Source organism: Erithacus rubecula (assembly GCF_903797595.1).
Source record: "Erithacus rubecula genome assembly, chromosome: 6".
NCBI classification, from domain to species: Eukaryota; Metazoa; Chordata; class Aves; order Passeriformes; family Muscicapidae; genus Erithacus; species Erithacus rubecula.
Genome location: NC_136688.1, coordinates 39001974 through 39025942, shown reverse-complemented (window position 1 = coordinate 39025942; position 23969 = coordinate 39001974). Strand labels below are relative to the sequence as shown.

General features: G+C 42.6%; 1 protein-coding gene across 4 annotated transcripts in view; it reads right to left on the bottom strand.

Moving 5' to 3' along the window:
• The window catches only part of ESRRB (estrogen related receptor beta), a 123325-nt gene that overhangs the window by 72674 nt on the left and 26682 nt on the right, over positions 1-23969 (bottom strand). Inside the window, exon 2 of one of the 4 annotated variants that reach the window (XM_079308571.1) lies at positions 22907-22948. The exons of 1 other annotated variant lie outside the window; for it this stretch is intronic. In XM_079308571.1, the coding sequence (XP_079164697.1) occupies positions 22907-22948 (42 nt within the window). Of the gene's footprint in view, positions 1-6227; positions 6310-22847; positions 22949-23969 lie in introns of those variants that run through there. 2 more of the 4 variants (XM_079308573.1, XM_079308570.1) reach the window with 2 other exon arrangements.

Below are 23969 nucleotides of genomic sequence, written 5' to 3'. Positions count from 1 at the left end.
CAATTTAAGCCTTATCTTGAAAATAAGAAAAAAGTCTTATCTTGAAAAAAAGAAAAAAATATACTATTAATACAAAGAAGTGAAGTAGCCCCTTTTGCTTCCTATGCACACATAAGTTATGACTTTATGAACTGATTCCGTGCTGTTCACTAAATCCGTATGGATCAGGAATATCTTTTGTAGGACAAAAAAAGTCATCCTAAGGGTGACTAGACTGAGATTTGCCAGGACTCTATAAAACGAATAGGATTTACTAGATATTTATTCCTCCCCCCCATTCAGAAAGGGAGTGCAGGAAAATTCCAGCTCAGCAGGGACAGAGAGCCATCGCAGGTTGTGTGATAACAGCTTGCCACCTGCTTTTCGCAAGTTGTCTCCGTGAAGTGCAAGGGGCACTGAGTAGTAACGTTGCCTGTGGTGATAGGAATGCACTGAACAGCTCAGTATGCAAAAGCACTTACTGGTACACAGTGCTCTTCACAAAGGGCATTGCAGAATGCTTTCCAGGCTGTGTCAGAAGTGCTAGGAAAGGAAATATTAGTGCATGTGTCACAGGAGGAACATAAGCACTTGCTATCACAATAAAAGAAGGTATAAGCAAGTACAGATACAATGCTGCTCATAGCCAAAAAAAGGGAGCTCTGGCAGAGAGGGCAAGGGGGGGCAAGGAGAGGGAGAAGACAGGAAACTTATCAGCAGACAAATTAGAAGGAGCATTTCTCTGCAAGAACAGCAAGGGTTAACAGTGACATAAGCTCTGGTCCAGTCAAGATAGGGTCAAATGATGTGCAGTGAAAGTTTCAAGTCCTCAATCCCCCAGAGCTTGTTTGCTAATTACATTTGCAATTACAAACACGACAAATATATTATTATACAGTGCGTTCCACCTTGAGCAGACATGTTTCTCCTCACGGACAGTCATTGCCAGCAGCCAGACTCTCAAGCACTGGAAGAATCAAAGTGCACTGTGCTCCAGCTGCAAGCATCTTTTTTTTTTTTTGTGGGCATCTCTATTGCTCTGAAGAGACGGGGCAAAGCTTTAGACAGAGGGAGAATAACAAGGATGGAAACAAATGCAAAGAGTAAGTTATTACAATTTAATTCCTAAGAAGTAAAACTTGCCAAGTCAATAGCTATTACTAACTAGTAATACAAAATTGTATTCTGTTTCCAATGACAGGCAAAAGCACTTTACACATGCAAGCTACATAGAAATGACTACATTCAAAACTCAACTGCAGCTAATACTGCAAAGACAGAAAGAAACCTTTGTTTTTTGGCAAGGTCACCATAACCATGTATCTTCTTTATTAAGTTTCTTCACTAAACAAACAACCATTCTGATTCATAGGTGATCACAGAAACTCTGATCTTTCCCCCTTTTCCCCCCCAGTTTCTACAGCAGCATTAAATAAGAAGCTCACTGCTGGGCTCTGGGCAGATGCTACATTTACTTGCTCACATTGTGCAGACTAAAAATTCTGTTGTGCTCCTTGGCTGTAATGTTACCGCCAGTAGCTCCACAGAATAAAGAACAGGTCCGACTGGGAAGAATTTCCTAGTCTCTGCATTCTACCCTGGAATTGCTGATGTGCAGCTCTATGACCCCCAACTCTTAAACCAAGGAGCACAAGTTAGAATAAGAAGATGGAGAAAAGATTTTGGCTTTTTTATCCAAGCTTTGTCACCACCTTTTTTTCTACTTTTACTATTTCTTTCCTTAATTAAATCTCTCTTAGACTATTTGGAGAAATTCTACCTTGCTCCTGACAAAACTTCATCTACACTCAAATTTAAACCTTTTGCCTTCTCTCCATTTCTGTTCCCTAAGAGAGAGAATTTGTATCCTTCAAGCAGTGGAAAATTTTATAAAGAGACCCACTGACACAAATGCACAAAACTTATTAAACTGCAATAATTTTAAGAATATTTTCAAACAACATGTAATTCTGAGCACTAGTAACAGTGCAGAAACAGGGCTGGGAAATAACACAGAGAGGAAAGGACACAGAGAGTAGAGCAACATTCTCTTGGAGAGCAAGAAAATGGGCTGTGAAACCTCTATCACAGCAACTTTCTCTGATGCAATCTCTCCAAAGTCTTTCCCCTCTCAGGCTAAATGCAATATTTATTGACCACTTCAAATCAATACAATGAAAAAATCCTATTTTTTAAATATATTGATCTTTCCATATTTCTCAATAATTGATAATGATTAGATCATGTTTACTTTTACAAGTGGAATTAGAAGAGGAGAGAAAAGTTAATACTAATATTCTAAAGGTAGTGATTTCCTCATCAGCCCTGCGCCCACTAAGCTTAGTGTATTGAGACCCCATTTTATGATGGGAACCTTGTCAGAAACCCAGTAACTACACCAATTCCTTATAGAGATTTTCCAATTTATTCTGTCAACGAAACAAACAACTCCATCCTATTCTCTCCAATTAACAACTCCTCCCAATCCCAGCCTCTGAGATATATTCAGAGCAGACAGTTGCATTCAGATTCTCTGACTCAGATTTCCTCTCATTCACTGAATAAGGAGATTTACAGTAACCTCTGAAATCAAGTCACATTACTTCAATCTATGCATTAGGGTCAGTGACAGCAACTTTGTTAATTCTCTGCTGCAGCGTCTGGAGTTTGCTCCTTCATTGCCTTAAAATTCAAACATTCTACCATTCCATCTCTCTATCAAATATGTAATTTATTCCTTTCAACTTTTTATTTCTCCCCATTAAATAATTTTTATTTTTATTATATCAGTGACTCGCATGTCTTTCTTGTATCTTAGAGGAAAAGAGTGTAAGAGACATAGCAGCTGGCAGGATGCTGTCATTTGCCAGTGATTTTTATTTTACCTTCATAATGGCTCCTTGGTCACTTTCTATCTGTCATGTAGAATATTAATAAGAAACAGAAATAGCAATTTCTTAGTCCTGTCAACATTTCTAGTGGCAACTACAGTGAGGCAGAAAACAAAATTCTCTGAGATTTAGAAGTGAATGCGGGAAAGTAAAAATGCCGTGTTCTACTCTGAAACAGCCTTAGGTTTGCATGGGGGAGACACACCACCAGTACTCCACATGAGCATACACATGCATGTGTGTATACCTGTGTGTACACCTACACACAAACATCTACAGATGCACACAAGTGTTGTGTGTGGCTATAATGACACATTTTATATGGCAGTGTACATTTGTGGTGTCTGCAGACCCTTCCCTCCCTGCTGCACCGCAGACAGGCGCTGTCAGTACAGTTCAACTAATGTATTCTCACCATATGCCCTCACCTGAGAGACAGACTGCAGGTACAAATCACTGCCTTTGTTAATGTCCCAATTCCAAAATGCTTTAAACAAATTCCAATTCATACAAAAGCTTCTTTCTTGGAGCTGCATCATCTACCCCAGGAACTATTCTCCCAGAGGTCAGTACCAAAATGTAGTAAGCGGTTGCTAAAGAGCGGATTTCTGTGTAAGAAAATAAAACATACACGGCCTTAGAATACATGCACAGAAAGTTAAATTTAGGAAGAAGCATTTTCTTACTCTCCCTGAAAGATCCTGCACTGAGAGAAACCACACACCTGCTAAACAGACCTTCCACAGGTTCCTGGTGCAATCACTTAGATCAGCACACAGGCAATGGAAAGCGAATTTTCACTGCTTGAGGAAGATAAATACAAAACCTGAAGAACGAATTAGAGGCAAGAAATTCCTTTGCTTAGGTTTTGTTCAGATTCCTTTTGGGTCTGACTTTTACAAAAATTAAGATCTCATCAAACTCCAAGGTGAAAGGAGTCACCTCTCCTCTCCTTTGCCTTGTTAATCCGCTCTCTGTTTTAATAATTGTGAGGTGAAATACAGTTTCCACGGAACTATATGGATCACATATTGAGTCACCACATCCACTTCTCTTCCAGCATCTTCCTCATATTTTTTCCTATAGCTTAACAAGCAACTAAACAAGAAGAAGCAGTTTGCAATATTTTAAAATGTGTTCCTAATTTAAGGTTTAATGTGACAAAGAATGCCATCCACAGAATTAAAAGTGGTATCTAAAAATTTAAAAAAAGAAAATAGCTTAAAATAATTTTAATTACGAGCCAAAAGAAAGAATCAGTACAGTACAGTAAGAATAATATGCTTACACAGACTGTTAGGGATACAGGCACAAATACCTGTATTTACTTCGTATGTTCAAAGGGTAATTGTGTTACAGTGGGAAAAAAAGATACTTCTAAACCAGATACAGACTGGGCCAACTCATCCTCAGCTACAGGAATATAATGTGAAATCTAGCCTTAATAAAACTAGAATGCAAATCAAATCAGTACCTGACACACTGCACATATACCTTTATAAACATTGTATTTTTAAAGCTGCTCATATCTTACATCTCTCAGTAACTTTTTTCAGACTTTTCTGCACCACTGTACTCATCAAATGTAAAAAATAAAAATTTGAGATTGAAATATTTTACAATATATTTCTCTATTTTACCAAACCTCAACAATGTTAAAGATGTCAGTTGGCACACAGAACCAAGCACCTCTTTAAACAAAGAGCTCTCCAACAGTTTCTCACCTCAAAAAGCAGCACACTCTGTCTGCTGTAAAGCCAGAGGGGCTCAGTGGCACTTCCCCCAGGGCCACCTTCATCTGTCTACTCAGCAGCCAAGGAGTTGTGCATATGGGTAAGGTGCACCTGACATTTTTGAGAGCTGACTGAAAGCCCATGAAAAAGTAAAAAGGGTGAACGGCAATACAATATGCAGATTACTTCCTACTATTTTCATGTTGTTTGCCTTCCTTTTTCTCAATTCCAAAAGTACAAAAATTAAAAGCAAAAAGTTAAGAGACAGTATAGTAAGTGATGAAGATCTAGGTTTTCATTGTGCCATTTTGTTCTTTTTTTTTTTATGAGGGTAAATGCATCTTCCATTTTTGTCTTAATATTAAGGCTCCCAGCAGCATATAGAATACATTTCCCTTAAGAAACTGTTTGTTTATTTTTAATTCTAAGTGGAACAGCCACAAGTGTAGCACCAGTGGGGAAAAGAAAATCACATGGGTTAGATTATTAATTTCTATTAACAATACAAAGTCTCATTTTAATGAAACTGCTGGAAGCTGGGGATTAAAGGAAAGAGAAATGAGTGTAAAGACAGATGTAATATCAGAAAACAAGGTACAGAAAGACAAATAAAACCTGAAATGAGGAAAGAGGGGTATTTGTGGATGATTTGTTTGATTTTAATTATTTTAATTTTACTAAATGCAATGTATTCTTAAGACAAAAGCAATGAAATAGGCAAAATTACTTAATTCCCACCTCTGATGACACAAAACCTGCATAGGTGACACACGGATTAACATGCAAACACACAAAAGAGGACTCCGCTCAGGGTGAGATTTATCGGAGAAATGCATTTAAAATTAATTGTTCCAGTCAGCTGGATGAAAACGCTGGAAAGGTTCTGCCTTGTTTCCTAACTTCCCCAACAGGATCAACCCAAACTTAACACGCTAAAGTGATTTTAAACACAGTATTACCAGGCACAGCCCACTTCGGAATACAAAGAGCAGTAGCAGGTGCTAAGGTAGCAGCCACCAGTCCCAGCTTGGGATGTCTCTTTGCCCGCCCTCCGACTCACTCCACTTTCCCCGGGCAGGCTATCCAAAACAGTAGTCTGTGGAAAACTGAATTTCCATAGTGCATTTCAGATGAAAAACAGACTTTTAAAATAAAAGACGGTGCTTTAATAGATCTGCTCCGTATAATTTTATATGCACATCTCTTTATAGGCACCTAGTAATTCATCTAATAAAAATCCTAGCACAGGCGGAAAGTAAAACTGCGCAGAGAGGACTGCCAGCGCTCACTGTTAGCTGCCTGTTCCTAGGAGATGGAGCATTAGAGGGAGAAGTTACGCCGCACCAAAGAAACACACCAGCACGCCTACCCCCTCAAGTGCTGCTCCGCGGACTCCGCCGCACCTGCCGGCGCGGAGGTGAGCCGAGCCCAGCCCAGCCCAGCCCAGCCCAGCCCTGCCCTGCCCGCTCCGGGACACCGGGCACCCGCCGTGCCCGCGGGGCTGGGCGGCGGCGGCTCTGCGGCACGGGGACTGCGGGGTCGCTGCCCCATCCCACCCGCAGCGGGACGCAGCGCCGGTGCCAGCCCGCCCCCGGCCCGCCCGCTCCCGGCACGGCACACTCACTGGTTGTGGTAGCCGAGCGGGTCGGAGATGCACAGCTCGGAAATGTCCATCAGTCCAGTTTGAGCATTCCCGGTTGGAGGAGAAAAAAAAAAAAATAAAAAAAGAAGAAGAAGAAAGAAAGAAAAAACACAAGATAACAACTAAACTGCGGCGGGCTGGGAGGGTGGGGAGCGCCGGGAAGAGGAGGCGGCCCGCGCCCGGCGGCGGGGCAGGGGCGGCGGGCGGGAGGCAGCGCCGCTCCGCTCCGCTCCCGCACCCGCGTGCGGACACACTGACGGCGGCAGGAGGCGGGCGGCGCGCAGGACACGGCCACCGGGGATTTCGCCGCCCCGAGCCCCGCTGTAGCTTTAACGCCGGGAGACGGATGGAGACGGCAGGGCGGCTATTGGCTCCCGCGCGGGGGCTGGGCTTGGACGGCGGCTGGGGGAGGCACGGCCGGGGGGGCGCCGGACCCGGCACCGCAGCGCGGCCGGCGGCACCGCGCAGACCCGGCACGGGCAGGGCAGCCCCGGCACGGCAGCCCCGGCACGGGCAGGGCAGCCCCGGCACCGCACAGCCCCGGCACGGGCAGAGCAGCCCCGGCACGGCAGTCCCGGCACGGAGCCGCGGCGCCGCGGGGCGCAGCGCGGGCCGGCAGCCGGGCTGTCCCTGGCACAGGTGACACGGGATAGCAGCTCCGGCTCGGTCCCGCCGCGGGAACAGCGGCAGCGCCCCTTCCCCCTTACCCACCGGTCTGTCTCTCGTGGACAGCGGCTGTGGAGTTTAGGGCTATGCAAAAACTTGAGGTAGAGGGTGCCCCGTGGCTGTGCGCCCAAACAGCGCCCCACATGCTCGGCTCCAGCGTGCCCCTGGAACATGCGAGTAACACACGAGTCCACAAACACTCGCTTCGTGCACATGCAGACCCGCGGCTCAGCGCGGCACTGCCCAGCAGCTGCACTCAGAAATCTCTTCTCCCATACCGATATCCACTGCCACAAACGTGTGCAGAAAAGTGCCCGAATCCCGTTTCAAAGCAGCGTCATTCAGTTGTCAGTTCAGTGCAGTTTATGAAACTACACTGGAATAAGTCGTGGCGCATGAAGTCAGAGTCAGGCTTTCAGGATAATAGCACACATTCCCAGGCACAAAAAAAAAAAAAAAAACATAGCTACAAAACCTCGGAAATCTTCACAAACATCAAAACTGGCATATACAACTAATTTCGCAAAGGACACATTTTGAAAGCTCTGCATATGTACCGACTGCTGCTAGAGTCTGTGTCCTTTCACAGTTCCCACACACGTTTTCACACTCACACAATTGCACTGCATATTTACAGAAACACACCAGCACCTATCTGAAGGTCCCTCTCCATAAAAGCACGGGAACCTCTCGGGCACATGTCACACACAGTCTTGCACTGAACACCTGACTCACATGGAGCTGCACTAAAGGTTCTGTTTGCCCCTTGCTACCTACTCTCTGCCTTTCAATCTGCACTCACAAACCTCACTTGTATCTCTCTTATGCTTCTAGTTCATGTTTAGATATTTGCTGGTCAAATATATAAAAATATCCTTAGGAGATAGACAAAAACCAGAGGCTTTTCTAAAACAAATAATCCTAAAACTATACCTGAACAAAAGCTTCATGTTCTTATGCCAGGCAAACAATTATTTTTTAAAAAGTAGAAATTAGGAGGGTATTTCTAAATATAAAGCCCAGAATCTAATTTGAGGCAAAGATGTACAACTCCAGAAGAAGCAAAGGGCAGACTACAGCTTTTTGGATGATGGAAGTAACACAGAATGAAAGAAAATACAATGTGGCTCAGCTATAAGCAATAAACACAGGATAAACTAGGCTACAACTTTTCATACAATCAGTATTTGTAGAAACCTGAGAATATTTGGAAAAGAGTAACATCCAAATTCAAAGCCAGTGTAACTTCCTCCTCTACCAGAGATCTTAACAAATGCATATAAACTAATGGTGTGCCCTAACGTGTCCCCAGGCCATGTGAGGATAAGTTATGTGATTCTGATCACCTATCTTTAAAGGATGTCAAGACAGAGGTCTTTTACAGTAAAAGGTGCACATGAAGCCATCACAGAAAACAGGTTCATCTAAAAAAATGAGACAGAGAGTATCCAGACGTATCCAGTTTAAAAAGTACAGCAGAAATAAAATTACCTGAATGTTGCAGGTGGCACAATTCAGATTATGCATTTTTCCTCGACCAGAATTAATACAAATGAAATTTATACACATATACCTTTGTACACTTAGATGATATATCATCACAGCAGAAACTCTAAGATGTTTTAAATGTTGAAGAGACAAGAGACAAGCTTTAGCAAGGCATGAGCATTAGTAGGGCCCAGGGTTGTAAGGAATCTCACTAACCATACTGGAGAACACCTGACCAAGTAGAGGCAAGGACAAAACCAGCACCTCTGTGTTTCCAACAGAGAGGGACTGACAGGTGACTTAGTTGCCCCATAAAGAAGATTCCTGGTGCACAGTAGCAAGAGAGGCAGGAGGAGGCACACAGGATCAGGGTTTAGGCAGACAGGTTCAAGAGCAGAGTGTTTGCAGTGAGCTGATTTTGACAGAAAACAATTTTCTTCAGAAAGGTTCTCCCTGGCTGCATCTTGGCTGTGCAGAGATTAACACAGTGTAGGTTCTCAGTGAATGGGAGACCAGAGTGGGAATGGCTTGGCAGGCAGGTCCTGCTCTCCCAATAGCTGATGTTTTAATTTTGCACTTCAACTTATATCCAGGCTGAGGTGATGCAAGCAGGGAGCCATGAGATTGCCTGGCACAAGGTCTACAGAGCTGAATTAACTGATATAGACAGTACAATAGTGGGTTTGTACTCTGGAAATGGGCTGTTGCTGACAGAGGACTACCTGGGTGAGGTGGGCATTTGCAGAGTGGTGCAGAAATCTCATAATAATCTCTTTTGACCCAGTGCAAATGGACAAATTGAGCTTCCCCTGCCTTGAGAGTAACCTGTGCATAGGTCTGACCCTTCCTTTCTGAGAAGGAGGGAAAGGAGTAAGTCTCTGCTGGCTGGGCTTTATCTGCCAACCTGAATTCCTTAAGAAAGAGAAAAAGAGTCCTGCAAGCTGATTTTGGAACTTCAGAAGGCTTCATCCTTTGCAAGCCTCCACACACAGCTGAGCTCACAGCTTTAGCCAATTTCTCTTGCCCCAAAGAATAAAGAAGGAAACACTGATCTCAACATGGTTAACCTTCAGATATGTGTGGTTTTTAAAACAGTTCCAGGATGAAGTTAGAAAGGACTGTAAGATTAAGCTGGTAGATCTGAAAGCAAAAGAGTTCTCTTAGGGTAAATCCAAGGCAGAACTCCACAAGGAACAGAAGCACCAGGCTTGGTCTGTGAGCACAGCCTTTGCTGCCCTGACCAAATGCTCCTCTGGAATTGCTGCTCTCCCACTGCAGGAGGGGCAGGGAACCATCCCAGCAGCTCAGTCTGTGGCCTCTGAACAGAGCCTACCCAGAGGTGCTCTGGCAAGTGCCACCCTTTGGGATGACTTTCACAAGGCAGCCTCTGGCTTTTGAGGTCACCTGTTCTCCTCACACATTGTCCCATGCAGAGCAACAATGTCCCATCAATATTACCTTGCACAGATCACAATCAGAGGCTGATGGAGTGATAGGCAGTATCAGTTCTTCCAGACATGCAGTATGGAAGAAGAAAAGAAAAAAGAAAAAAGAAAAAAGAAAAAAGAAAAAAGAAAAAAAGAAATATTTGTGATACATGTCTCTACTTTTCCTGGCTCTTCCAAGATATAATGGATAGAGACTTCCTTTAAAGACATTTCTCCAGCCTTTAATGGCCAATCTGGTTCTGATAAATTAATGTTTTACCTTTTTTTTTAACTTTTATCATGGAATAATGATCAGCTTCTAGAAAGCTGATGATTGATTGACAGAAATTTCATTTGGTCTAATATAGGAGTAACCTGGAAATCATGCCAAACAAACTTGATTTCACTTGTTGATAAGGTGCCTTTTTACTAAGGAAAATGCAAAAGAGGAAGAGATCTAGTTACTTTTAGGGTTTGCAACAATTTTTTCGCTCTTATGAAGGCTCTATTATTGTGTTTTCGCAAGGAAGTGAATGAAATGCTGTCTGTAGGGGCAAAAAAATATAATAATTAGGAGACCTAAAATGGGCTGAGCAGTTTTGTGTATACACTTTTGAATCTTGTCTGCTGGGGGAAGAGAAGATTGATGATGATAAATCTTTCCCAGCCTCAGTCTCATTTAAGTTACAGAGGGGTAATTGGGTTGAATTCAGGAGAAGCCCTCCTCACCTTTGAGGCCAGGACTGTCTGACTTCACACAAGTCTCTGTGTTACATGCCCTGAGCCCTCTGCTTAGCCCTAGAGAAACTTAGGTAGGTCCCTGATGCCTGGTAGGCTCTTACAGAACAGCCTTCTTTATTTAGGGCTCTATTCTATTTTCTCTTACTCACCCAAAATAGTTTGTTCTCCCCACCAAAAACAATGTCTTTTACCAAACTTCAATAGATTTTTTGTTCCGTAAAAACTAAATTTGCCTTGCAAACAATATGCTTCCATCTAAAGGTATCATGATGAAGCTCAACATCTGTTTAAACAGAAAATAATTTTTTTGTGTTGCGATTTTTAAACAATGAACACCCATTTGAACACCCTTAGATGTGCTTCAAATATTACCTAGTCTTTGGGACATATTTTAATTCACAATTTGTAGACTGCCAAATCCTACCATAAAGAGGTTGTGTAGCTAGCCCCAGATCAGTCTGAGCAGATCTGTAGCACAAGAGTCTGGATATAAATATCTAAACCCTTACTATCCTGCTTTAAATGAGAATTCCCTGTCCCAAAACTGTGGCCTTAAATTCTGTGCTTGGATACAGAAGTGTTTGGAGCCATGAGTTAAAACAAGCATAGTCTCTATGTTGCCATTGAAAAGTCAAGGCTTTCTTTTAATAACCACTTATAACCTTTTTGGGGTTTTCATTTGTTTTGGGGGTTTTTTGTTTTTTTTGTTTGTTTGTTTGTTTGTTTGGGGTTTTTGTGGGTTTTTTTGTTTTGTTTTTAATATGGTCAGTGCTGTTTTGTGTGGTTGTATCCCCATTTTTGTCTTTCCTAATGTTAATAGCAGGACTCAGTTCTACAGCAGAACATGTTCCTGCTGACACCTTAAATGAAAGTTCACTGCAGAGACACACATGCACAAAGACAAACCAGGCAAAGGAAATCTAACTTTTGTAAAATTAAAACAGAGTAAGAGGCAGGTGGAGAATATTTTACCAAATGGGAAAGAATAAAAACAATCAGAAGAGGCATTTCTTTCCAGATTATGGAAGAATTTGTAACAAGAAACATAGAGAGAGGCAGGAAAGGAAATTATATAGATGGGATTACATCATCAGTTAGCTGGAGTATTTGATAAGAACTTCTATCCTACTTGCCCAGAAATACAGCAGTGTATCTTTTTTCATGTTTTGTCAATCTACTCCTTAGTCAGTCTCTGCCTAACTCTTGTTTAACTAAGTGGACTGAAACTTTCCTCAGAAAACACAGGTAATTAGAGAGGTAGGTTGATCTTGTAAGCTTAAGACTTCAATGGATAGCTGTGATCTAGCTCCAAATTTGGACCTGTCGGTGATCTTTTTTCAATGATATATTACACTAATCCTCAGCTGGGCTACTGTGGTCAGGCAGAATATGGTCAGGACCTTGACTGGAAAGTGATTTTTATTCACACTCACAGCTATATATAATTTACCAGCAGAGTAACTGATATTTCCTATACTCATTCAATTCCAATAAAGCAGAAATTCATCCTTCCCCCTCCATGATCTTAGGTGTCCACAGGGCTATCTGCTCAGCTACCAGGAGGAAGGAGAGAAGACATGGCATTAAGGAATCTTTACCTCTGCTTAGCTGTTGCAAATCCTCCATCACAAGTGTGGCCTTCCTAGTATGGTGGTTCATCCTGTCAGATGGGATATAAAGTCTGAGAGCATCTTTTCAGTTTTAGCTTTCCTAAAGTTACACTAATTTAAAGGACACTAGCTTTAAGTCTGGTATTGCAAAAGGCCAAGGAGGATGGTCAGTAGAACAGGGGGGGCCTGTTCATTGCTGTCATTTGGGGAGATGATTAGCTGGTTTCCTCTCTAAGCCCATGCATTCCAAGCCCATCCATTCTAATCACCCCAGGATCCTAATATTCACAATATCAGCTTTCTCACTGAACTGATCAAAATAAATACCTGTCTTGTCAAGAGAAATAATGGTTACATACCCTTATGCTGCATGCCAAAAATGAAAACACTTTTGGCATGTGCATTGATAATGTTGAGTGTCTCAACCCAGAAAAGGAGTGGGGCTTAGAGAACCAAAAGAGTGGGGCTTCAGAGTTACTATTGTTAAGAAAATATGGCTACTGAGAGTCAGGCAGCAAGAGTGAACAGTAATGTTTCCTACTCTGTGATGGAAACATGCAAGATAATTTATTTCCCAGCAACAGCAATGAGATGGCTGCAGTTTGAATACAGTGATGCGACAAAAAACAGTGGGTAAGTGTGCAGGTTCCTCTTAGCTGTGTTCTCTGAGTAGGTAACAGAGTTACTTTAGAATATGAGGTAGGCCATAATAAAGAAGAAAAGTAGTGAAATTATTTTTCTTCCCAGGGTGTAAGGGATGAAGAAAGCAAGGATTAAAGACCTTCCTTTCCCTGCAGGAACTTCCACCTGGTCTCATCGGGGCACAACTGATAGAACACTATTGACTTCAGCAGGTGAGTCAGGCCAAAGGCAGAGGAGCTCACCAACAGTGGATCTATACAAAAGTATTTAACAGTGAGATGAACTTGCAGGTCTGAGTGACATTAGCTAACTTGATATAGTTTCTGTCTGGAAAAAGCAGAGATATCAGATGATGAGGACTGCTCTTCTGGTGACCATCTCCAGCCTCAGAATACTCCAGTTTCTAATAGTAAGGGAATACAGGATTTGGCTAGAACCACACATGACAGACCAGCTTCATTCTGATAGCCTGTTTCAACAGCACAACAACCTCAACTCCCCTCTGCTCTGAATCTCCAAACAGCTCAGTTAAGTACATGACACTTCTTAAGATTTGTTCTGTACTAACTTGAGTGTTTGAAGAACAATGCAGACTTTTTACATAGCTCCCTCTTGAGTTTATTTATTACTTGAATAACATTTATTTCACTTGTTGGACGGGACCAACTTGCTGTGGCAGATTATTTGATTAGACAGCTTTGTCAACAAACTCCATCCCAAGCTTCTTAATACACTTTTAACTTTTAGGTACCATCGTGAGATACAAGTCTGCATCAAATACAGACACCTTCAAGTAAAATGCATTAGGAAGCCACTGTTCTCTTTGCAAGTCATTAATATTCAAACACTATGCCTACACAACATGAATGATTGAGGATTGAGTTTTTGCAGTACATTTTAAAACAATAAAGAGGAAAAATTAACAAAAATAATCCTTGATTATACCACAAAGCATCACTTAAAAGAGGTAAGGCAACTCAGGACCATATCAACCTGCCTGCTTTAGCTACACAATATATGAACATACAGTGTTAAGAGAGAAGCCAGTAATGAAGAGTCAGATACTAGTTAACAGAAAAAAACCCTCTTCCATGCAAAGGAAAGAAGTTTCACCAGCTCAGTTCTAATTTTCTTGTGCTGCTCCATGTATTCCAAAAGACAGTGATCTCTGTCATGAGTGGAAGTACAAGCCCCTGGATGTCTTTGAAAAGTTCTTGTGGAATGAGAAGTCTTAAAATTTCTTAGCACAGAGGCAGTTGTGGGCAACAGTAAAGTCTTGTCCTGACAGACCTGAACATGTGTCACTGGATTTCAGCAAAAATACCTTCATCCTTCACAGTTACATGTTGCCAGTTTCACCGTTCCTATGGCAGCAGCAGAAAGGATTACTTTTCAGTATCATTGTTAAGGCAAACTCAAATCTCAGTCCCATGTGGTCAGAGGGTGACTTTGGTGCTGCAGCCTCCTAGCAACAGGTCCCCTTGGTCTCCACATCACTTACAAAAGATAATCCAGTATTGGTCTTTTGCTAATCTCTTGAACACCTTTATTTTAGTGCTGATCAACAACTACCCTCTCTGTTCCTCTGTTGAACATAGCAATCTTCCATTAAACATTCCCAGTCAGCTGAACTCAATAGTACTCATCTTTTAGATCTTGCCCCTCAACCTTTGGCAGTATTTCATAATACTTAACTACTGCAGCCAGCAAAACAGTAAGGGGTAGGCTTATGTGACATAACTTCCAGAAGTTGTTGCTACCAGATTTGTCCTTGGAACTATACAGTCTGGGGACAGCATTTCTTGTTAAACCCATTGCTTTTCCAGGGTCCCAAGAAGTTAGACAGAAACAGAACAGAAGGAAGACAGTGGGAAAGATTATCGCTGCTTCAGATACAGTTTTTAACCACCAATGATGTAGCACCCAGCAGACCCTGCCTTGCTAATGAGATAGAAGGTTCCAGGAACCAATACCACCTTGAGATGGCTCATTTCATAAATCATAAGCCATCAACCATTTGGGTTGAATCTGCCCATTTGGCATTGCAACCATAACAGGGCAGCTGCATTCCACCCAGACTAGTGCCTCTTCCAAAGGCACTGTGGGGATGACAGTCATCAGCCTGCAGCATCACACAAGACTGCTGGTACACATCCCACAGGATACCTGGCCAGCTGTAAGGATGTTCAGAATATGCCTTGTATGCCCTACTGCCAGGCAGGTAGGCTCTGCTGCTGAGGTAGTGCTAATACTTCTCTATAGACAAACCTAGATGACACTCATCAGAGGAGCAATAAATATCTCCAAGGGTTGCACTAGGATACAAACTTGACTACCCACTTGCTATTTAAGGAACACTTTTTTTAATCTACTACAGTTTGTACACACAAGGCACAAAAGCAACCATAAAAGGTCTAAATATTTGTCAAGCTGTCAGATGCCCATTAATGTAATGCTGTAAGTCAGCTGAACTGAAAAGTGAGAGCCTACACTTCTTACTTATGTTCCCAGACTTTTACCTACACTTTGTGGAGCAAAGGATAAGCACTCAGTTGTCTCAGTGATTAGCTCTTGCAACAGTAAAACATATCCCAAAAATAAAGTGACTTAAGAATGGTGTAAGAGTTATTAAATGTTTTTGGGATGTCCATGAGAATCACATGTGTCCAGTGCCCTCAAATAAGGGTTAATTCTACCTGCAATACCCTCGGAGGTGTCTGGTAGAGATTTATCAAAATAAGGTATGGGGCAGCCTGAGAGAACCAGAGAACTGTGGCTTTGCTGGCACTGCTACACTATTTCACCCAGCCAAAACTCTTGACACAACATAAATATCCCCCAAACCCCTCTCTCTAAAAGAAATTGTTCCTCTAAAACTAGGATGAGAAGCTGGGTCATCAGATGAGGGCAAAATTGGTTTAAAAGCCATTAAGAGGAAAGCAACCTAGGCATTCAGGAGCAATCACAGCTGCTTGGGCTGATCAGGAGAGACAGAGAGAATTATTTATTTATGGACTTCCTGCTCTCCCTGAGCGGATCTCTCCACTGGGGAAACTTTAAGAGGAGCGGGGAGAAAAAGGCAGGTGCTGCTTGGAATCCTCCAGAGATTTTCCTGGTCTGGGCCTCAGGAGAGTTAAAGACAGTTCATGCTCAAAGCATCCTGGAGCCATCAACTTCTCTTTCTCAGAGCAGGAAAGGCAAGCAAGAGCATCACACGGATCTCTTCTGGGATGAAGCACATGGAGAGCCCCAGGCACCCAGACTGCCATGCAAGCTTTGCACAGCTTTCAGCAAGATCCCTTTAGAGCAACAGTGCTTGAGTACACAGCCATTTCTCTCTTCTTGTGGTTCAACTGCTTCCCTTTAAACACAGACCAAGTGTCTCTAGGGACCCAGCAAGCATTTAACAGACCTGCCTGATGGAAGGACCTCCAATGAGAAAAACCAAGACCTGAAACTCCCAATAGACATCCTCAATTCAATCCACGTCTGAGAAAGCAGCCCTGGAGTTACATGCAACCAGATTCTAACTGCACAGAAAGCACATCAGTCTAGTCTGTATCCAAAGCTCACTTAAACATTTTAAACTTAAGGGTGGGGAAGACTAGCAGAGTAAACATGAGGAAATACGTGAATTGAAAAAGGTCAGCATAGAAATACAGAATTATTGATAGGGTATCAAGGATTCCTTTTCAAGACACAATACTGTCTTTCTCAATGCAATTTCTTACTGTTTCCAAAAACTGGAGGATGAGGAGGAGTTATTCCCTAAAATCACAGTTGACAGTCTTTTATCAACTTTTAGTTCCCTAAAAGAACACCTTTCAGTACTCAGAGATGACCCTTCAAAATGAACTAAAAAAAGCTGTAGAGACAGAGATCTGCCCAGTCAGCCAGATCTGGTGACAATCTTCTTGTTCTGGCTTTGGTCAGAGGGCCAGAGAGGGGTAGAAGGGTGTGGAAACTACCAACAACCACCAGAATCTTTCACTAGAAGGTGCTGCAGAACTAGTGTTACAAGAGGTCAGTGATGGGGACTGAACAGATTATGACAGAGGTACAGTCTGCACTGTGTCAATTCATGTCTGCCTACAATTCATTACTGATGAAATGCCAGAGATTGAGATGAAAAGGGCAGGAGCAGATGGCAAACTACTGTTTAGACACATTTCATTCAACTATCCCAGTTTATTTCTGCTCAGCCTCTGCTAGTATATCTTGCATTACTCTACAGCAATAATGTTTTTCCTCAGCTCTGGTCTCAAATTAGTACCATCAAATCTATTGTGCCATCAAATCTACTGCAAAGGCAGTTCTGGTAGCAAAATTACTCATTATACATAAAATGCTTTGGGAAACCTTTGAAAAGGAAAGGACTGAAGAAAAGGAGTATCATCTTCATCAAGATCAGTGATCTAAGGCAACCTCAAGATCAAAAATGCACAAAATCTAACCATGAGGGGTTTCAGCAAGTCCTAAGTACCTCCTCCCCAGTCTGCTCCTCCCCACACATGAAGGGATTTCTGCTACTTGTAAATATATAAAACCAGATTTGCTCTTGCAGCTTATATTCCTCCAAAGGGCACTATAAAAGGCATCCATTTTCCTTTCAATGAAACAGGTCTTGGCCTCTCAAAGGAAAATTCTTCTGCAGCCCATTCAGAGGCAGGTTGTGTTTTTAGAGTTGTGTAACCTTTGTTTCCTGCTCTGGGAAGCACATCATTAAGCACTGACAGCTACATAGCCCTGAGAGGGGAGTGCTCCAGAGATGGCTGCATCCCCCAGGGAGCTAGAACCAGCAAGCCAGGGCTCTCTGGGGAGCTGCTCTGCTTTGACCATTGACTTGTGGCTTTACAGGGCCAAACCAAATACACTGCTAGTTCAGAAGTGCTGGGGTTATTAATTTGTGTGCTTTAACATATGTTGTTTGGGAAATTCAATTCATTGCTTGGTTTGCTAAGCACAGCTTTAGGTTCTAAAATCCTTGTGTCTGTAGTGTCCTTTGCCCCTTCATACTCATATGCCTTTTTTATTTTCCTTCCAACTTGCTAAAACAAAAAAAATCCATTTTGATTCTGTTCCTGGCCACTCGACCTTGCTTTCAGAGCATGGCACACCAACTTCCCCTATTGCAATGGTGAGATTACAAAACCACAAGAAGAACATTTGCCTCCCTACTGCCTGGGCAGCCCCTGATGTTATTAGTGATGCTCAGTGTTTACCTCCTCTCCTTGCAGGTTTTCTTTGCTTGAATGTTACCACAGTATAATTCAAGGTACAATTTGAAATTGATTAACTTAAGCTGCTGCAAGGGGCACTCATTACTATTGAAACTTAATCTGTTTAGACAACAAATGAACAAAAATAAAGCATTCTCAAACTGGCAGGAGAACATCCACAATTTGGATTTTCAGTAGTTTGAATGGATTGCTCCAAAATCAATGCAATTTGAAGTGTACATCTTACTTGTGTAGAAAAGATCTTCTCTGAACTGAGGAAAGAACAGCATTGGTGGAATAAATGACTGCCTGTGCAAGGGTGCAACTTGCATTAATGACTACTACAAAGCAACAGGAAGAAGCAGCTGAGGAGGAGGTAGGGTCACTTTCTTACACACAACCTGAAACCAGGAAACACTGCATTCAAATTGACTGCCTACAAGCATCCAGGAAAGGGCATCCAGAAGTGACAGGTTACAAAAGTTTCAGAGACATCCCAGTATATTCAGGATCCTCCCTTGCCTGGGAAACAGGAGGGGAAAATAAAAATAAAAGCACATGTGGGTGCTCCTTTGGAATGTTTTCTGCCACTCATGCAGCACATGCATTACACAGAGCTGCAGGGTTGCAGTCAGCAGAGGATGCACATTAGTTCTTGTAAAGTGAGCAGTGCACAGAGCATCTGCAGCCCTCCTGCCCTACATCCCTGCCATCCAGGACAGCCCACAGAGCCCTGTTGTGAAGGAAAACCTCTCAGAAGATGCAACAGCCTTTGTGAGAGGCTGTGGGCAGAATCCACTCCTGTCAAGCAGCTCTCCCGGACCAGGATGTGACTGCGGCTGGCGAAACATGTTCGCTAATTAAGATTGAAGCAGGCAGGCAGAGACGATCCCTTCAGTCTGTTAATCCACTTAGGGAGGAGAAGGGAAACCTGAGCTGAATTCTTCTGTTCCTGCAAGGGACTTTGCTGTCCTGGCTTGAGCACTCTAGGCAGAGCAAATCAGACAGAGATGGGCCAGGGAAAGCTCTGAGTGCAAGACTAGAGCTTTTGGGAGACAGGAGCAGGAGCTGAGGCAGGAAACAGCAGTCCCTAGGGAGAGAGCCAGGGCACGATTTTGTGTCCACTGGGAATTAATGAAGTAAATTGAGCTTTACTTGCCCTCTCATTGGGAGAAAGCAAGAAGAGCATGTAAGTGGGCTTTTACACAACAGCAGGGCAGGGAGAACAAACACACCTTACAGACTTTTCACTGCGCTAAGAAACGGTTCCTAAGAATCAGATTCCTGGGTTAGCCAGTCAGAGTGAATATTTGCACCCCAAACTGACAGTGACAGTACATCAGCATTGCCTCCTGTCCACCTTAACTGGCGGCTTGTAGGGATGATGGGCGCCAATCCCAGGAAATGTCAGATTATCCTTAACCACCAGAGGGTGCTCCCCATCTCAAAGACAGAGTCAATGTCACAGATACACCCAGACAGCCAGGAGAACCCTGATTTCCAGCAGTCGTGGAATCTGAGCAAGGGAAAAATTAGAAAATTAATAATAAATAACAATTAGCGATTCTGATGCTGTGCCTCACTTCTGTTTTCCCATCTCTCCTGGCCAGGCAAGCTAAGGCCCTCTGTCCCATTTGTCCTCTGCGTCCTGCTCAGTCAGGTGATTTTCCTCACACTGAAGATTAAATCACTTTTATTTGTTCCTCGTGGATCCAGAGCAGGAAATAAACACTTTCTGCTTGGCAGGTCTGTAAGAGCAAGACTCCAGCTTGCCTGGCCCCGAGCAAGGTTAGCATCATACCCTCTGGTCAGATACAGTTTTGCAAATGAAGGTCTAATCTTACCCTGCACTGCCCCAATGGTGTGAGGACCACTAGCCCTTACAGTCAGGCTCATTTACCCACTCCCCCCTAAGCCAGTTTTCCAGAGAGCAGGATGCTCTCTGTGTTGTGCAGGATGCTTCAGGGTGGTGTTTTAAAACATCATTTTGGGGGCACTAACACTGCCTAAATCTATCAACAAGACACCTGTAGACAAAGACTGTTTACTTTGGTATGCAGTGACCCACAGGCTCCCTTCCTGCTCTCTCTGAAGGGAAGCAGAGATGTGTGACTGGGGTTGCACACTCACGAGCTGTCCCCTGGCAGCCCACCACCCTGTGCCTCAGCTCCCAGCTTGCACAGGTTAGAAGTAATACCCAAGAGTTGCATCATATGTGGAGAACAGAGCAGTTAGGACGAAATCATAATGGTTCTATTCCACCCTGAGATTCAGAAGAGAGCTTAAAGCATGCCAAGTAAGATCAGACACCTATGCAAAACAGACTAACTCTGCTGATGTGTCTGGCATAACATCTGTTTGTCCTAGCCCCAGCTTACTTTGATAGTCCAGGTCTGTGTATCCCATGGGGAAATCAGCTCTCATTGATGGCTCCCACCCAGCACGTGCTGCTCTTGCTGTCTGACCCCTACAAGAACAGATTGTTGTATTTTTTAAATTGTTTTTTCCTCTCCTTTTGCCACTAAAGCCAGGCCCTGCCTAAGGAGATTTTTGTGAGAATTCCTGCACTTGGGTAGCCTGGCATCACTTTTTTGTGTTCTGTCTTTAAACCACACAGTACATTTATCTGATGAAACTGTTAAAACTCAGCAGTTAAGCCACTGCAAACAACACTCATTCAGTCTCTACACAGGTTAAAATATGTTTGATAAGTTTGGCATCCTTTATTTCCTGAATGAACCATTATCTGCAGCACATGTGGGAACCAGTGCTTTCCAAGTCATCAACCAGCCAACAGTAACACTAGTCATCCTTGAGAGAAGCATTACATTCTACAGCCTAAATAGGCCAACAAATTCTTCTCCAAGTATTTGAGATAGTTAATAACAGAGAAAAAAGGGGAAAATATAGGAGAAAAGATTTTATGGTATGTTTCTTAGACATCTTAAACATCTGCAATAGACAACCTAATTCTTATAAATAAAATGTAATGGGATGCATGACAGAGATACATGACAAAGGTCTACTTCCTCTACTATGCATAACATTCTCTCTTCAAATTATAGCAAATATCAGACATGGCATGGAAAGGTTAACCAGCATTAGATTTGTACACTGATCATCTCAACACCATTAACCTTTTACTTCTCAACTTGATAGAGTTTAACACTTCTGCATTCCTAATACAGTCACTACATACAGAATCAAAGACTGGTTTGGGTTGGAAAGGACCTTGAAGATCACTTAATTCCACCCCAGTGCCATGGGCAGGGACACTTTCCATTAGACCAGGTTGCTTCAAGCCCCATCCAATCTGGCCATGAACACTTCCAAAGATGAGGCAGCCACAACTTCTCTGGGCAACCTGCTCCAGTGCCTCACCACCCTCACAGTAAAGAATTTACTCCTAAAATCTAATGTAATTCTACCCTCTTTCAGTTTGAAGCCGCTCCCCCTTGTCCTATTGCTACATACCTTTGTAAAATGAACCCCTTACATTTGTTCTTAAACAAGCACATAAGTAGTCATCAAAAGTGTGGTTATTTAAAATTATGTACTTTGAATGTTATATTTCTGCATATTTTCTGTAAGACTTAAGCTTTGCCATTTTTTCTGCACATGTTACAGCAAAGACTTCTAAAGAAGTTTCCTAGTTCTGGTGACATTGTCCTCTTGCATAGTGCTGCTGGTGGGGGGAGGTGGTATTGTCTTAATTACTGCTAGTAGGCTGTAAGTTCTCAAATATCCCAAACTCCTTCACTCTTAAGAACAAGAGCATCTGGGTGTCAGTTTTGCTCATGATGGCAAATTACAGGGTCAGATCTGCCTTTCTCACTCACACTAATCTGCACCTCAGTGGAGATCACAACATCTGGAATACATAATATAGAAATGAGCAGGTTTTGACTACCTGCATTTAGTTGATCTGCAACTACATGAAATGACAACACTTAATCCAAACAGAAGGGTTTGGACAAGATAATCTTAAACTCTCAGATCTGCAAAACTTGACAGGAAACAAAGACAAAAAACTGTGTGCTAAATAGAGCACACTGCAAATGAAGTCAAGAGTCAGAAAAAAACACAATTGTGCTTAATTGTGAACCATACTCTTAACCCTCATGTACATATGCATTGTTTTCGAGTCTGTAATTACAGGATCATATTTTTTCACAGTACCCCATCTCAGACTGCCCTGGGAAGGGATTTTTCCTATGTAATGAGCAGCTGCTTTAGATGCTGGTTTTTGCTCATTGTTCAGGGTGTGGCCCCAGGCCTTATTTACTGCACATTATTCAAACCTGGCTCTAGAGATTTATTAATTTCCTTATGTGTTTTTCTATGGGCTTGTCATTACACTGTCCAAGAGCTTCACTACCCCAAGACCATTTATTTCCACATATCTCTATGAGAGGAAAGGGTATTTTTATTCCCATTTTATGGCTGAATGTCCAAAGATAGTGTTAAAACATATTTGCTAATTCTGGGTGCCTACTCCAAGAAACCAACAGACTGACTGATCTGAACTTGCATAGCACCTTGGGTTTTGTGGACTCTCATTCAGTTAATTTGCAGCTTTAAGCACTCAGCATTTCTGTAAAGTAGGCCCTTTGGGACCAAAAGGTCCCCTATAAAATAAGAAACACACAATTAAACAACCACTGGCATAGCAGCTGCTTCAAAAAAACCCTGAAAACTATCATATAGAAATGGTCTTGTACAGAAACAAAGTCAGGTCAGAATTTCACTGCCTCAGCTGTAAAAGCTTCCCTTTCTCTCCTGCAGCCCCTTGTCTCACTCAGTACACACCTGACAAATGAGGCAGGGGTCCTACAGATGGTCTCTTTCACTGTGCAACTCTGATTTACCTCAGAGCAGGTCCATCACATGCAGTGAATGAGGCAGGGGTCCTGCAAAGGAAACAGCACACAGTGATGTAGCTAAAACATGAGTTGTATAAGGCACAGTCAGGCAGACAGAAGCACTTGTAGAGGATAACTGGTCCTTCTACATCATTCAGTTTTTGCATTAGCACCATGTGAAATGTCATTTTTAGAGTTTGTTGTTATTTTTACAGCAAAGAAATTCTGTCAGGAAGCATCACAATGACACTTTTGTGGATTATCAGAAGGGAAGAATCCATCACGTGGGCCACTACAACCAAGGTAATAGAGCAAACTGGCTGCAAAGGTAGCTCATCCTCCTTTGTGAAAACTGTCATGAGGAGCATGAAACACTGAGTGAATTTCAAACCCTGGTGACAGCTGAGAAATAATGATGCAGAGGCTCTTCCAACATTTCAATCCAAGTCATTTCGTTCAATCCAGCCTCTGTCCTCTCTAGCCCACATCAGCCCACTCTCTTCTCTTCAGTGTCTCTGCCTTCCCATGCTAACCCTTTCCTTTGTCCTCATCTCATCCCTCCAAACACCATTCCCCCACACTCCATAGCCTTAGCCTCTTGTTCATCCACTGCTTTTAACTATTTGCTGTCCCTCCTCTCCTTTTTGCCCAGTCCCCCTTGCCCTGTCTTTCCATTCCTGTTTGGTGGCCCCACTTACTGACACTACCTGATTTAAAGCTTAGTGAAAAGAAAGCTTTGGAAGATATGAAGGCATAATTCAGGACTTTTTCTTTAAAATATAAAAATTGCTGGTTGAGTGAAAATTTCCACAAAAATTTCCACAAACAGTAGAAAGGGGCAGTGGAATGAGCAACTGAAATGAAACACCACTGGATGCACTAGTAAAAAAAAATGGTGCTACTAGTCTATTGCATATAGCAATGGAAACAAAGATTAACAGGAAAACAAAAATTAAGGAAGTTGGTTAAGCAAGAAAGAGTGCTGCTGCCATCTCTTTTGAAGACTTACTGTGGTTGGGTATATTAGCATTTGGATGGCAGGCTTTTGAAGGAACATGGAGCACTTGTA